This window comes from Equus asinus, chromosome 4, assembly GCF_041296235.1.
Source record: "Equus asinus isolate D_3611 breed Donkey chromosome 4, EquAss-T2T_v2, whole genome shotgun sequence".
Taxonomy (NCBI): Eukaryota; Metazoa; Chordata; class Mammalia; order Perissodactyla; family Equidae; genus Equus; species Equus asinus.
The window spans coordinates 40,408,878-40,425,182 of record NC_091793.1 but is presented as its reverse complement, the minus strand read 5'-3'; the positions used below and the strand labels follow the sequence as shown (position 1 = coordinate 40,425,182).

The 16,305-nt window shown below is 34.2% G+C and overlaps 1 protein-coding gene across 2 annotated transcripts in view; it reads right to left on the bottom strand.

The window, feature by feature from the left end:
- Nucleotides 1-3,937: 3,937 nt before the first annotated feature.
- The window catches only part of GAS2L3 (growth arrest specific 2 like 3), a 36,570-nt gene continuing 24,202 nt past the window's right edge, over nucleotides 3,938-16,305 (bottom strand). The window contains exons 6-9 of one of the 2 annotated variants that reach the window (XM_070507137.1): nucleotides 15,148-15,211; nucleotides 14,340-14,478; nucleotides 10,430-10,537; nucleotides 3,938-8,250 (exon numbers count right to left, since the gene is read on the bottom strand). In XM_070507137.1, the coding sequence (XP_070363238.1) occupies nucleotides 6,916-8,250; nucleotides 10,430-10,537; nucleotides 14,340-14,478; nucleotides 15,148-15,211 (1,646 nt within the window). In that variant the 3' untranslated portion in view covers nucleotides 3,938-6,915. The remainder of the gene's footprint in view (nucleotides 8,251-10,429; nucleotides 10,538-14,339; nucleotides 14,479-15,147; nucleotides 15,212-16,305) is intronic. The other variant, XM_014835068.3, reaches the window with a different exon arrangement.

Sequence of the window (16,305 nt, the reverse complement as noted above, 5' to 3'; positions counted from 1 at the left end):
TAAGTAATGGCTTACCCTGAGAAAGTCAGATTCCTTTCTGTTTCCAATCTCTCACTTAGCACTTGATTCTTACTACTCTATACTCTGAGTAACAACTGGTGGTATATGACTCTTGTACTTGAGACACAAATACTAGGTTTTCATTTTCTTGTATGGGCTCCTGATCTGAAGCAGTATGAAAAAAGACAAGCTCTTCTCATCAAGGTATTTTATCCCATGGGTAAAATAGATCACAAAGAAAGAACTGAGTGGGTTACAGTCAAAAAGAACATCACACTTTTTTTAAACCCACTTGAATGAAGATTGTAACGTCCTGGAGAACAGTGACCGGTCTCATCACTATATCAGTAGCACACAGCTTAGTGTCTGGCACAGAGCAGGCACTCAGAAAAATTGTGTGCTAGATGTGCAAATGAATGAATTCGTGTTTCACTGTGTTGTGGTCGAGTTGATTGCTTTAGAACCAATCACAAACTCAAGTAATACGAGGAATCTACTAAGCAGGACTCATTGCTTTTAGGACCCAGTGAAGCAACCGTGATGATTCACAAAGGCCCTTGGGATAAATACCTCTACCATTCTGACTTCACTCTGCTACCCAGAGTTTGCTTTTAATTCTGCAGCTAACGGGCTCTGTCAACAAACTCCCTGGCCCGAGTTTCCGTATCTGTGCAATGTGAGCATTGAATTAGGTGGCAGCGGGACCACCGCTGATCTAAGTCTGTATGTCGTGCTCTGAGTAGCCTCTCACAACCCCGAAAATAAATATTTTAAAACAAAAACTTGGATAGTAAGTTGAGAAGTTTCTAACATTTGTCTTTTGTGCAGCATTCTTTGCTGTGTTAACGTAACAAAAGAAATCCGTAACTTCAAGGCCTCTCTTATTACTGCCCTCCTCTCCTCTCTTCTCCAAAAATAAGCAGGTCATGTTTATAGGCTTCTTCAAACTCACCATGACATTTTCTCAGGAAAAACTCCTTTCACAGGTGGATGAACAATATTAAACTAGAGGATCACTTTACACATACTGGTGCTTATTTCCATCAGTAAAAGGATATTTCCTTCCCCACTTCCTTTCGTCCACACACATTTAGGTATTAAGTGCAGGAGATGCAGTTGTGAACAAGTGAGATATGGAGTTCCCATCCTACATTTGGTGAGGGATTTAGACAAGTAGATGGGAAATTAGTATTAGGGGCAACGCAATGATCAGAGAAAGGTAAGTTGGGAAGAAAGTGCACTGGAGGCATCCAATCCAAGTTTGGAGGGTCTGGAAGTTTCTAAGTACGTGATGTTTAAGACATGAAGGATAACCGTGAGGGAGGTGAAGGGTTGGAATGTGGGGAAGGAATGGGTAAGTCAAAAGACTAGCACCTCTCATCTCCTGCTAGTATTTCCTCTGAAGACTCTGAATTAGTCTCCCTTCTTAGCTTGCCCTTTGAGTTTCATTTATTTCAAAGGCTATAATTCTCAGCAGCGTCATTTTTTTTTAAGCTGTAAGAAGACTTGGGACTTTATGAACTTGAAAAATTGTTTTTGCTGATACTTAAGGTAAATGGAACTTACTGCAAATTGCTGCTTAAAGGCACTTCCCTTCATTTTACCTCAGTGCTTGGGATTAAAATTTTAAATGTCATGTTCCACTCCTCTTCCAAAATACACCAGTTTGGCCTCCTCCACAGCTATTTATTGGATTCCTGAACACCTAGAATGGTGCAATGAATTACTGAAGGGATCTACATGACACAACTTTGTATCATATTTTCAGGACTGTGTGAGAGAAATTTATTCCTTTTGGAAGAAGTGTATGAAACCTGCTTACTCAGAGAACAAACACATATTTTTAACTGTTTTTTAAAATGGAGGTTCTAGGGCCACCTACAGTAGTATCTTTTACCAATATCTATTTCCATTGCACTGTCAGGAAACTGATTTTAATTGCTAATACAAGTATTTTGTGCTAGATTTAACTTATTTTTCTCTCATTCATTTATCCAGCAAATATTTACAGAGAATTCCTACTTCATCACAGCATCCTGAGGATTAAATGCAATAATTCATTATTCCAAGAATGTTTTGAATACAGTTAAGTGCTTTATAAATATCCAACTATAAACATAATAATACACTAATCTCTAAATCTATTCAAGTTTAGAATATTTAAAATAAAGGGTAATTCAAAAACAAATCAAGAAAATTTTTCTCAGAAGAAATAAAAACCAGGATGTGATATTCCAGTGGATTTTTTAAAAGATGCCACTTAGGACCTATTTATTTATTGCATTATCATAAAGAGCAAATCAAGTTTGTGGAAAAGCATGAATAGGTAAAAATATCTATCCTTTAAATAAAATTCAATTAATCAATCCTAGTAGGTATTTTCGTATTTATTGTCAATATTTGTGAGCCTTAGTTTCCTCATCTACAAGGAGAGTTTATTCATTTATTCATTAACAAATATTTACTGAATGTCTACCATGTGCCAGGTGTTGGTTTAGGCTTTGGAAACAGTGGTAAACAAAATAGATGCCACTCTTGTCCCTATGGTAATTACATTCTAGTGGAGATAACACTACCTCATGGAATTGTTCAGAAGTTTGGAGGTAAATGTAATAGTTTTTCTTGAATTGCAAAGTACTATATAAACCCAGGGTTCTTGAACGTGATGACTATTGTATTCCTCTTTCCATCTCCCATAATTCAGATTTTAGTAAATGATGATTTCAGTCGACAAAAAAGTGTTTCAACACTGCTACATTTGACCACTAGGGGTCCTCAACAGTCATACCCAACATTAATCTGTTCTATTTATTATATTTGTTCACTCCACTATGACAATTTGTGAAATAACTACCAATAGTAATTTAAGAAAGTTGGTCATATTAAATAAAAGGTATTATATGAAACCCTAAAAGACTAGCCACAGGAGGTTAATTATAATAGGTAACACATACCATGTGCCCACATAACATGTAATAAGCATTGTGCTGTTCTTGGCTGAATGCAGGAAATTAAGAAATATTACATATAATGTCTTATGACTGCAGTCTCTCAAAACAAACCACTTCATCACCGCACATACTTCTTTTAAGATAAATCAACGTCTACAGCATTTTTAATGGCTGTATGGTATTCTATTTTATGGTTATACCAATATTAATGATGATTTGATTAATATCTTATAGCCCAATCTTTGCATATATATTTCTTCAAGATCAAATCTTATTGTATTTTTTTACAAGATCGAAGCAATATATTCATAGGAAAACCATTTAAATTTAATAATACATCTATATTTTCAGATTTACTGGCAAAGATTTCATTAATATTTTCCTAACATTACCCAAAATTTCATAAAATGAATTTAAGTGTAAACATTTTACATTCACAAATGGTTAGGAAAATATAAGAATTTTGTCAAGTGGTGTTTCCCTTTTTTCATTTTGGAAACATCACAGGAAATACATATTAAATTAACTGCTTTTTATAATTTCTCTGATCATGAATATAGGAAAAAATGGGTACTTCAAGAATATACTCACTCTATCAAAGTGTGAAATTAAAACAGAATTACAGGAATTGGAAATTCCTACTATCAGCAGCCTTCTGTGAACACAATATTTATGTGATCTATAGAATTCTGCTTTACTAACTGACAAATTATTTCTCTTATCTCAGAAATTATTAAATATGAGTCTAGCCTTACTGAGACAAACTCCTAGCAGATACAGCAACTTGGGGAAATACTGCTACTTAATGGCAAAACCTTAACTCCTACAAGCAATGACATAAATTCTACAAATGTAAAAAGAGCATTTTTAATAACAATAAAATTAAAACTACTCTCAATTTATGAATGCTTCATATATGCAACGTATCACATGAACCAAGCGATCAGAATGTATTTAGAACACACAAAAAAGCAAATTGAGAACTTGGTATATATGTTTAAATTTTAATACTTGAGAAAATAAAAGTTACAATCTGATACAAATACTGATGGCACAAGAAAAGAATATACACAAATTTGGATTCAAATCGAGTCAATATATGAACCTGGATGTAAGAATGCATCATAATAACCTGTTACCGAAGCCTTTTAAAGAAGGAATAGATTTTTAAATCAGATAGATTACAGAAGAAACAGTATTTTTCTCTCAAAAAATTTCCCTTATCTATTAAGAACTGTAAACTCAGTGTGGAGAAGAAAGTTAGGTCATCTAATTTATCAAGACATTTTGAAGATATAAACCTTAAACATCTACTTAGTTCCAGCAATTTAAAATACTCAGCATTTCATTTTCCTCTGAAGATTAATTTGATATATTAGTCACACTAACAAATTATAGCAAAAAAAAATAAAAACTTATTCCATTCTTTTTTGAAAGTACACATTGAAAGGTACTTCAGTAACTTGAGCTTAATAATCATTTTATTAAATATTAAATACAAAAAAAATCTTGCTCTATTAAGAAAAAATGGAAAACTTCTTTCCAATTTCAACAATGTATTTTAAAAATTGTGAACACAATTAGAAACACTAGCCCTTAAAGAGTATTTCAAAATATGTTTGTTTGAAGAAAGTGTCTCTGAGCCCTTGTTTATTTTAAAAAACCTTTATTTTCGAAGGGTAAGCTATATGTAAATAAAAATCCTCAACATGAATATAATTGGAGAAACTCCCCATTAATGAAGAATAGGCGAGGCCTGCCCGGTGGCGCAGTGGTTAAGTTCACACATTCCGCTTCTTGGCGGCCCCGGGTTTGCCGGTTCAAATCCCGGGTGTGGACACGGCACCACTTGGCATGCCATGCTGTGGTAGGCGTCCCACATATAAAGTAGAGGAAGATGGGCACAGATGTTAGCTCAGGGCCAGTCTTCCTCAGCAAAAAGAGGAGGATTGGCAGCAGATGTTAGCTCACGGCTAATCTTCCTCAAAAAAAAAAAAAAAAGACAAAAAAAATGAAGAATATGGCTATTTATAAATTAACTTCCAATTTTTCAAAAAAATAATTCTTGGAACTGATGTCACATGCCTGTGGGATACTTTTATTCCTGATTATTCTCAACACAAAAGTTACTATTTACATATTATAAAATCTACTTGGATTCATAGGTTGACTATAATATCATTTAATTTTTTTTTATGCTCTAGAAGTTACTGATACAGAAGTATTGTTTGGTCTTACAAGGGAATAAATTCTTTCTTGAAGGTAAAATTCTGCCTCTTTGAAAGATCCATTAAAAATTAAATATTTCTGATCACTAAAAACATAAAGCTTCTAGAACTTCTTGAACATTGACTTCACCTTCCAGAGATGAAAATATTCTCTCTCAATGCCCAGATCAATAGTAGAACTAAACCAAATATATGGTGACTGTCTCTTTTAAGAAGCATCAATTATTCCCAAAACTAGCCTGTATATATCTTTGATTTTAACTGTATTCCTCAGACAAAATATCACTGTTTTATACAGTTTTCTTGTTTTAGAACCTATAGAACATTAGTAGTCAGCTTAAGATGCTTATTCTATGAGTGCATGTTTGTGTAAACCATTATGTATTTTTCTTTAGAAAACACATTTTAGTTTAAAATAGAAAAACACAAACCTCAATATTGAATATAATAACCTGTGATAATTGATAATGCTGTAAAGTTATTAAACACACCCCTAAAACTTCTAAAAGTACATTAATGTTTTTTTAAATAGTCACAATCTCTTAAAAAACACATTATTTACAAATATCATCTTAGGTCAATGGCATCTATGCAGTCATTACATGATCTGGATACGGTCCTTGGCGAATCGTCTACAGAGCAGAAAACTCTGCATATAAACTGTCCACTTGCCATTGGAAAACTGAACGCAGCATGAATTTGTGAAAGAAAATTAACATAATTGGAAGAGTCTAATTAAAACCGGTATTGTTGTGCTATCTAAAGAAAAATAACAATCACATGATAGAACTTTTATATAGCACCACTCTAAGATTCTTTAATATAATCTTAAGATTGTTAAAACACAGTTCTGATGTTAAAACATATTTTAATGTAAAAATTCATATCTGCACTTGGAAATTACAATATTGAAATATATTTTGAATACGCTAAACACTACTAAATCAGTTTCCCCTTTCACATTGCACAACATCCATTTAAAATATAAGGTATAAGTTCTTATAAATAACATAAAAAGCCTTGTATTTTTCCGAAATTTCAGTTTATATTTCAATACCTTAATTTGTTTTACCAAAAATATCGGTAACAAAATATTACCAATGTTAATATAAGCCAGTTAAAAAATCAGTTTCTTCCTATTTAGAAAGCTTAAAAAAATTTAGCACGCATCCTACGAAACCTGCAGTAATGCCAAGCTAATCCGCGCCAGTCATTAGTGTTTACAGTATTGTTTAATCAGGCAATCCCGATCAGGAAATTAAATTAAGTGCCTTTTGTAAGAGAAGTGCCAAACCGTTGCTTTTTTACTACAATGCAATAACTAATATTAAGAGCACCACTGTTGCTATTAGCAGGTATATAACCTGCACATTTAATACATATTCAAAAATACAGCAACCAGTTATAACTCTAGCAGTGTTATTTGACCCTACATTTCCCTTAAAGGGCAGACAATAACAAAGATACTATGGATTGAAAATCATATAAATGTCTATTATTAATAAGAACTTGTGGTGATTTTACAACTGTCTGCCTCAAAAGGGTACCTTCTGGTGAATTCAGACATATGAATTCTGATGAAGCCTTTCCTCACCCCAACCTCTACCCACATCTTATTATACTTAATGTCTGAACCTATTTGGACAAACGCAAATAGGAGAAACTTTTAAGATGTGAAGCTAACAGCTTTACTCTCTTCTTTTCTCCTCTGTTTTCTTAAAATGACCCATTTGTGTTTATTTTCTAGGTTTCTTACTTCCAGTCATAACAAAATAATGGTCATCGTCTTCCTTTTTCTTTGCAGTAGGTTTTTTATCTTCACTAACTGCTTCCTTACTAGATGAGGGTGGTTTCCTGGTTGAAGCTGGGGCTTTGCCACTTTTTGGAGGCCCTGTAGCTGAACACTGGCTCTTAGTGGCAGTCTGTGCTGACTTTGATACAGTTTGTGTTTTGGCAGAAGACTGGGGAAGACTCACGATGGACAGTGGGGTACGGCCAGGGGACTTTGAGGAGCTGGGTCCTGTCTTCTGGGATGTACTTTTATTCTGAGGCTGCTTTTTAGCAACTGAAACCATATTTTTATCTTTTGATTCATGTGCAGCTTTTGCAAGAGCAACTGAGGATACAGAAAGTGGCTGGTTTAAATTCAAGGCTGACTTAAGTTTCTGTGCTGGTGTTGCCCCTGCTTGTGAGGTTCCATCAGATGGCTGAGACCGCGTTCCTAGACCTGTGGTTATGGTTTTAGAACTGGATTTTGTCATTTTTGCAGGGGACTGGGAAGAAGGAGAAGGTTTAGGCCTTATGTGTATATTTGCTTTAGGCAGCTTCGGACACTTTGATGATAAATTTAAATGTGCAGCTGAGTGAGATACTGCATTATCCCTGGAAGATGCATGATTGTGCTTCAAATGCTTTGGTTCTGTTTTTCCAGAAGACTTATTTGGCAAAAGTGTAGACTTAGGCACATCTCTTGACTTCTGGGCTGGAATAAACTTGACCTTAGGAGTATTCAATGATGAGATACATTTTCTCGATGACTCAGAAACACAAGGTGCAGTTCTTGATAAAGCTGGTGGAGCAGCGCTTTTATCTACTGGATTTAAAGAAGCAAGTGAAGATGATACACTGTTTGAAGGAGCCTCTGGTTTCTTTGTTATGCCTTTTGAAGACTTGAGTTTGAGATGAGAAGACGCTGCTGGGGAATTTGGCAATTTAGAACGGACTGACACAGAGCCCAGATTACTTCCTTTCAGGGAAGATGCTGGCAGTAACCCACCTGGTGGACGTACCTGCTTTTCTTTGCTCCTTGGAACACCAATTGGTGTGCCAGGTTTTGATTTTTGTTTCTGAATCATGCTAACTGCTGACAAAGGATTCATTTCAGGAGGCTGAGGTGTTCTGGCAGACGAATCAGGTACACTTTCATTAGAAATTCCTTTTTGAAATGCTAGAATTTTTTGTTCTAGTGTAGCAAACTGTAATATTCGACAGGGATCATATTTAAGCAAAAATCCTTGAAGGGTATCCCAGCCTCCACCAACACGGACCATGACATGTTTTCCATGAAGCATCTTTTCCCCAAAAGAAAGTAAAAAATAAAGCTGTAAAACTGTAAGGTTCACAGTTACAGTTCATTAGCACTCACAATTTGTGATGTCTGTGATCTATTAAATTCAACACATTTTTAATTTGCCAACAGCTTCATTATAAATTGACAGTCTCTTTCTTTTATTATTAATTAATAATTCATACTGAATCATGCAACTAATAATACAAAGTCCTCCAATTTGTAAGGAAGATGGTTAAACATATCTTGCATCTTAAAAATCCAAATTGCTAAGAGACAAAATTGCAATGGCAATATTGTTCAGTAAAGAATTTGATATTGTAATAACTTTGAATGGTGACTAGACTTATTGTGGTGATAATTTCATAATGTATATAAATATCAAATCACTATAATGTACACCTAAAAATAATAGGATATTGTATGTCAATTACACTTCAATAAAAAAAATGAGCATGATCTCATTTAATGCGGAATCTAAAAAGAAGTCCAATTCATTATAACAGAAAGTAGAATGGTGGTTACCAGAGGCTGCAGGGTGGGTGAAAAGGGGAGATATTGATCAAAGTATACAAACTTTCAGTTATAAGATGAGTAAGTTCTATAAGTTCTGAGGATCTAATGTACAGCATGGTGACTATAGTTAACAATAACGTATTGTATACTTCAAGTTTCCTAAGAGAGGAGATCTCAAGAGTTCTCAGCATACACACACAAACAAGAAAAAACGGTACTTATGTGAGGTGATGGATATGTAAGTTTGATTATACTAATCATTTCAAAATGGGTACATATATCAAAACACCATGTTGTAACCTTAAATATATACAATTTTTACTTGCTCAATCATACCTCCATAAAACTCTAAAAAAGTTTTTTAAACTTGTCAAATTTTACACATTAAAAAAATTTTTTTTAATTGAGTATCAAAGGAAGAAAAGAGCAGAGAGAGGGAAGGAGGGGGAGAAGGAGAAATAGGGACTTACAGAAAACGTCTCATCATAAAGAAAAAAAGTAATTATAGAAGAAAGATAAAAGCCAAAACATACTTTACAACTTAATAAATTACTTTCATATGTATTATATCAATTTTTTCTTTCAAAAACTTTGATATAATTTACTCTTAGTTCTTCTATGCAAATGAGAAAATTGTGGCTCTGAGAGATTAAGGAAATTGTCCCCAGTCACATCGCTTGGCCTGGCCTCACACACCAGGCCGCCCCACCTCAAACATTGCTTTTACGCAGATAAGGTACATCCAGGTCACCAGCACAGCTCAAGCTGGATTTCAGGCCCCCCTCCATTCAGCAGGCAGATCTGCACAATTATATGAGATTGCCCTGCGAATTTTAACTCTAAAGCCCATGCTCTGTGCACGATCCCTATTATCATATTGCCTTAAAAAACAAGCTAATTAAAAGATAGAAAGTGCACACTGGTGTTTCTGTGTGAGTTGGGTAGGGTGAGGGGAGGTAATAATAATATAAGAAATAAAAGAAAATATGGATGGTGAAATTATATTTTTAAATACTTCCATATTATATTCCTAAATTGAGAATAAAACAGCTCTTGTATCAGAAGTGGACAAAATATGGAGCAGGTGAAACTCCAATCCTCCTATCAGCAAAGGGGACAAACAATTGCAGACTGCAGATGGGACAAAGAAAGGAAATGAACATGTATATCAGCATGTAGTATATATACTGATGCTGTGTCAGTGACAAAAGGTTTTACTCTTAAGACTCGAAGTATATATTACTATAAATGGCAATGTTTCTATTTCTTTTTCTTATTACTGATATTTAATCTTATTAGATATATTGTTTTGGTTTTTTTCTCCTTCTTATGACAGAGAATTATTCCTTTTTAGAAAATTTGAAAAATGGTATGTTACCTGAGGTACACAAAGACTTTTTTCCTCCAATTATATTCAATGTCTAAACAGTCTTAACTATCCTGTAGTTACTTGTTTGCTGTGTTAAAGGTGTTTATCTAAACCCATTATATACTCATGAAAGCAAGTATGCCATAACTTTCCTGTACAATGCAATTCTTCCATAAATAACACCCTCTATTCCAATTTTTTTAAAAAGTAAAAGGGGAGCAAAACGAGGTTGGTAAAGCAATAAATCCAATTTCAAAACAAGATCTGTATGTAAATAGGACGTAAATGGTGGACTTACTCTTATAAAGAGTATTTTATCTCCTAGTCGGTACCGTCCTTCAGATAAGTACTCAATAGAAAATCGATGAGAACAACTACAAGGAGGGTCTTCAGCAATATGTTTAACCTAAGATTAAAAACAAATACCAAAATTTAGTGCTTGTGACAAAAAGTATTTTGTTTAATGTTAAAATGCAAGGTTATTTCACAGCTGGGAAAGTTAAACTTAAAGATAAAAATTTAAAGATTGTTCAGCTACTTATTATCTCTTCTCCTTTATTTGGTGACATATTGAGATTAGACATTAGCTAATCTAATAAAAACTAGCAGCGATGAAGTCTTGAGTCAGTCTCTCTCTCTCTCTCTGGCCCAGCTCGGTCAGGCTCCGAGAGTACTCCCTGACCACCGGAGAAGATTTGTTAGTGAGTACCACAGTGAAGTCAATTCAAAATGCATTCACTAAGTCACAGGAAACATACGAGTTCATTATCATGTTTGATTTGTTTTAAGGTCTGGAATAATCTGTCTGTGTCAAATCAAAGATAGGCCCGTCAGGTAAAGCTTAAATAGGAATTCTTACTTGTCTCTTAACACTGTGCTAAACTAATACTGTAGGGGAGTATCTAGATTTGTTCTAAAGATACTGTTAAAACAAGCAGAGACATATTTATATCTATTCACCCAAGATTAGGTAAAATTGTAAAAAATTCAATTCAAGAGGCCTTTTTCTAAAGTGCTCGCTTTGTTTCAACAGCCTGCTAAGGAGACGAGAGTCAGGGAGAAATCCTTACTTCTATCCCTCAAGGAGTTTACAAAATTTCTAATTGCAGTGAATATCCAAAAAGTGGCAAAAACTGGAGTACATGTAAAGAGAAATTCAGGAATCCTACATTGAAGACAAGGAAATTAAAATACATTGATTAAATGAAGATATTTGTTTAGATATGTTTAATTGAAAAAGAGAATCACATATCAACCACTGTGGAAAAATTTTATTTTCCTAAAATTACCTTTTTGAAAAAGCAAGGCCATGAATATTTTTCTCAGTTACTTGTCACACACAATATATCTAAACAAATTCATTTCATTGAACTTGGGCATGATGTTAAAGAAAGTCTCTTTAGATATGCCCAATTTAGCTGATCACTAACAGAAATTACGACTGTCTTCATTATCTACTCAAAATGAATGGACACACAGATTTACCAGGGCCTGAAAGATCCAGAATTTATCTCCCTACATCATTCATTTTACAAAATAACATGATCATAAATAGAACTGCTTTTCATAAGCTAAACAATCAAGTTTGTCTTGTTCATAGCCTGAATATATATGAACACACGCACACATATTCATATGCACACATATACATACATACACCACATGCATAAAATGGCTAAAAATAAACTGAACTTGGGCAAAGGGTTTACAGTTATTAGAAACATTTACACATTAGTTAACCAAAGTAATTTGAAAGGAGGTATTTATTTCAATCACTGCATTCTATGCATAAACGTTTCGTAAGTACACGGAACTGCAGTTGTATACTTCTTAACAGCACTTTAAATAACGAATCAGATAATAATTGTCCCTTATTTTAAACATGACCCCAAGATCTCTGTAGATCACATAGGTATAGGTGGACCTTGAATGTATTCACATAGCACATATATATTGAGAAAAATGTGTGCCTTTTTAGTTTTCATAGAAGAATGCAGACATGAGAAGTCACTTATTTTCTTTATTTAAATATCCAAATTTCACTTATTTTCAGCAGTACAAATCAGCACTAACCCACAATATAAATAAGGGTGTGAGCCTAAAAGATCTAAGAGCTGTGAGTAAGAACTGTTTTCTTCCCGTTTTATCTATTGCATAATTAACATTATAACACTACAGGAAACAGCCAAAGAAATTAAAATCATCTGCAAAGGCACTACCCTACTATCGATTATTTTCTTTCTCCTTCTTCCTATACATTTTGTCTATATACACGTGTTTTTCACAAAATAAACATTTTTCTCATTGCTCCAGTCTTCATAATGATCACATAAAATGATTATTCTGTTCAGATAATGAATCCTAATTTACCTGCCACTGCCCTATTTGAGATTTATATATTCCACATTTTCACATTATAAATTACTGTACAATAAACACTTTCATTCACACTTTTTTTTCCTCTTCAATTACAATAAAAATGAAAGAGGAACACTTTTACGGCTCTTGAGATCTATTTGTCAATTTGTTTTTCAACAGCTTACATCATTTTCCATTGCCAATAGTAATCCCTAAGTATAGTTTTACCACAACTTTCCAGCACTAGGTTCCATATTTTTAAAAAATTTTGCTAATGGGGTGAATTGTATATCTGATTTCCTTAATTATGAGCAAGTTTCAACATCATATGTTCTTCCTGTGTGAATAACAGTCCTTCTTATTTAACTACTGGAAATGTCTTTCTTATCTAACTGCATATGGTCTTTATATAATAGGGAAATTAACACATTGTATTTCTTATTTAATAAAAAATATTTTCGCAACGTTTTTCTTTTTATTTAATCATCGTTTTAGGTTATATGAGATTTAAAATAAGTTTTACTTTTTACCTACTACATTATTGCTGCATCACATATTGATATTCAGTCATCATGGATGTCAATAATATAATGTAGGTAAATACATTTTGGCCTGATAAAGAGTTGTTCAGGCTGACATTTTCTTAATCTGTCTTACAGGGCTATCCAAATGTTTTACTATAGACTTTTATTAACATTAAACAAAACAAACAAAGCAACACTTTCTAATGTTTATTAGTAATGACTTGATTATTTCTTAAATAATTTTGTACATTAAGCACTTTCATAAAATACTACTACCCAAACAAGACCAGGAATTCTAAGAACAGTCTAAGCAGAAAAGTTCACCTCCATCACTTAATATACTGTTGTAGTCATTCCAGAAGACATACAGCCTAAGCAACTACAAATTCTATTAACTTCTACATAAGGATGAACAGGTAAAGTTAAGAAGACTTTCCAGTTGAGACCCATCATCTAACAAGTCCACATATATCCATCAGGGAGAATATTCAGAAAAACTCCATCAATTTGCCCTCACAACTTTTCCTCGTCCTGTAGTCTCCAAGAATCAGCATACTACTTACTTAGAAACCTTAGGAATCATTCTAGATTTCTTCCCTCCCTATCAGAAATAGTATTCCTCAGGGCCGGCCCCGTGGCCGAGTGGTTAAGTTCTCTCACTCCGCTTCAGCGGCCCAGGGTTTCGCTGGTTCAAATCCTGGGTGCAGACATGGCACTGCTCATCAGGCCACACTGAGGTGGCACCCCACATGCCACAACTAGAGGGACTCACAACTAAAAATACACAACTATGTACCAGGGGACTTTGGGGAGAAAAGGAAAAGTAAAATCTGTAAAAAAAAAAAAAATAGTATTCCTGTCAATTCTAAGTCCTAAATATGTCTTATATTTGTTCCCTTTGCTTCATCCTCACTACTACTGCTCGAGTTCAGGTTCTGATCATCTTATGCCTGGATTTCTACAATGAAACCAATATAATCTCTACATGACCATGAGAGTGATTCCTATAATTTGCAAACCAGGTTATAACACTACCATGTTAAAGGAAAAAAAAAAAACAATGAATTCTTGTGGCCAATAGTACTGTTCATGATGGGTCCAGCCTATTTGCCCAACTGCTCCTCAACTACACATCCATTCCTCATCATACACAAGCAACAAAAAATCACTTTTAACATATAGTGCCCTGAACTCACAAGGGAGTGGAAATTAGTACTAGTGTATATTCTGAATAAGAAACATTTTCTTTTAAACATAGTATCACCTGTGGCAAACTATGAGACTTTGATGCATCATAGTCAGAAAGAAAGTGTGGCAATTACTTACAGCTTCATGCAGCTCTTCATGCTGACAGCATGATTTTGGAATGCTGATGGACTCTTCAGGCCCAGAAGTATTGAGTAAGGTCTCTTCTAGCTCAATTTCTTTCTCAAGTTTCACTAATACTGGTGGTTCAACCCCATACCTGAAAACCAATTAGGAGATCTCATCAATCAAGCTAAGTCTGACCCAAGCACTTCCCTGCATGTCACAATAGATTATATTCTATCTTTAAAAGAAGTCTTGTATGACTCTCTTCTACCAATTGTTTCACTGAGACATCTGGAAATCCTTTTAAATTTCCCACAGATTGCCAAAAATTCAGATTATAATCTTCACATCATAGCATCTATTTGGGTTACTGGATGCTCCCAATATTTAATATTTCAGAGATCCTGAAAGGCACCTTCAAAATCAGCTCAGATAGGGCTCAGCTAGGTATGGAGGACAACAAGGCTCAGCCTTCTCATCAGATCCTCTTTGAGTCTGGAGGACTTGCCTAACTTTGAACTGCTAAAAGACTACATGCTCTTACTCTATTCTTAATCTAAAAAACTTAAGTAACCACTTTTACAGTTTAATATACAAAAAAGGCAAGCTATATGAGCAAGCAGATGTTGACACATGACATAGGTCACACAAAGAGAACAAAGTTAACAAAGAAACAAAAAGAAAGAAAAAATAGGAAATTAAGTTACTTTATTTCAATAAAAAATTATTTTCTTTTACTTAAAGAAAATAGTGTTCTAGCTAAATAAAGTAGCTTAAAAAACGTTTATGACATCGAAATTCTGAAATATCATGAAATACACACCTTGACACAATTCGACCAATTTCAAGAAGACAAAGATACACCTGTCTTGGATCTTTATGTAAAACTGTGAAAAAATAAGATCAAATATTGTAAGGAGCAAAATTAAATAGGGAAATATATTCTGGTATGGAAGAAGTAAAAGAAAAGAATGATGAAGAAAATAAGTTTACTTGTTTGGAGACTTAGAAAAGACACTTTGATTTTCTCTACATATTCTCATCTTCCATAAATTAAAAAAAAAAAAAACTGGCTAAGAAGAAGAGGAAGAAAACTTACCATGGACCCTTATTCATATAGCATTTTAAGTCGAAAAAGCTAAGGGCTTAGTAACATTAAATTATTTATTTTTCAGATCTCTCAATAGGAGACACAATTTGAAGAGATGTAGCACATCAATTTTATTCTAAACTATCTTTAGCATAGGACTATATGTTAACGGCCTTCTCAAAGTCTTTCAAAAATATGAGGACAGAGCACTTCCTAACTCATTCAATGAGGCCAGTGTTATCCTGATACCAAAGCTACATAAAGACATCATAAGAAAACTAAAGACCACTATCCTCTATGAATAGATGTAAAAATCCTCAATGAAATACTGGTGAACTGAATCCAGTAGCAAGTGGGATTTACCCCAAGAATGCAAGGTTGGTTCAACACACAAAAATCAATCAATATAATACACCATATTAACAGAATAAAGGAAAAGAAACACAATTATCTCAGTAGACACAGAAAAAGCATTTGACAAAATCAAAAACATTTTCACCAAAAAAAAAAAACAAGACTCAACATGGGGCAGCCTGGTAGCATAGCAATTAAGTTCACACATTCCGCTTTGGTGGCCCAGGGTTTGCCAGTTCGGATCCCAGGTGCTGACCTACACATGGCTTATCAAGCCATGCTTCGGCAGGCATCCCACATACAAAGTAGAGGAAGATGGACACGGATGTTAGCTCAGAGCCAGTCTTCCTCAGCAAAAAGAGGAGGATTGGTGGCAGATGTTAGCTCAGGGCTAATAGTCCTCAAAAAAAAAAAAGACTCAACAAACTGGAAACAGAAGGGAAGTTTATAAATCTGAAAATGGAAATCTATGAAAAACCCACAGCCAACATCATTCTTAATGGTGAAAGACTGAAAGTCTTCCTCCTAAGACCAGAG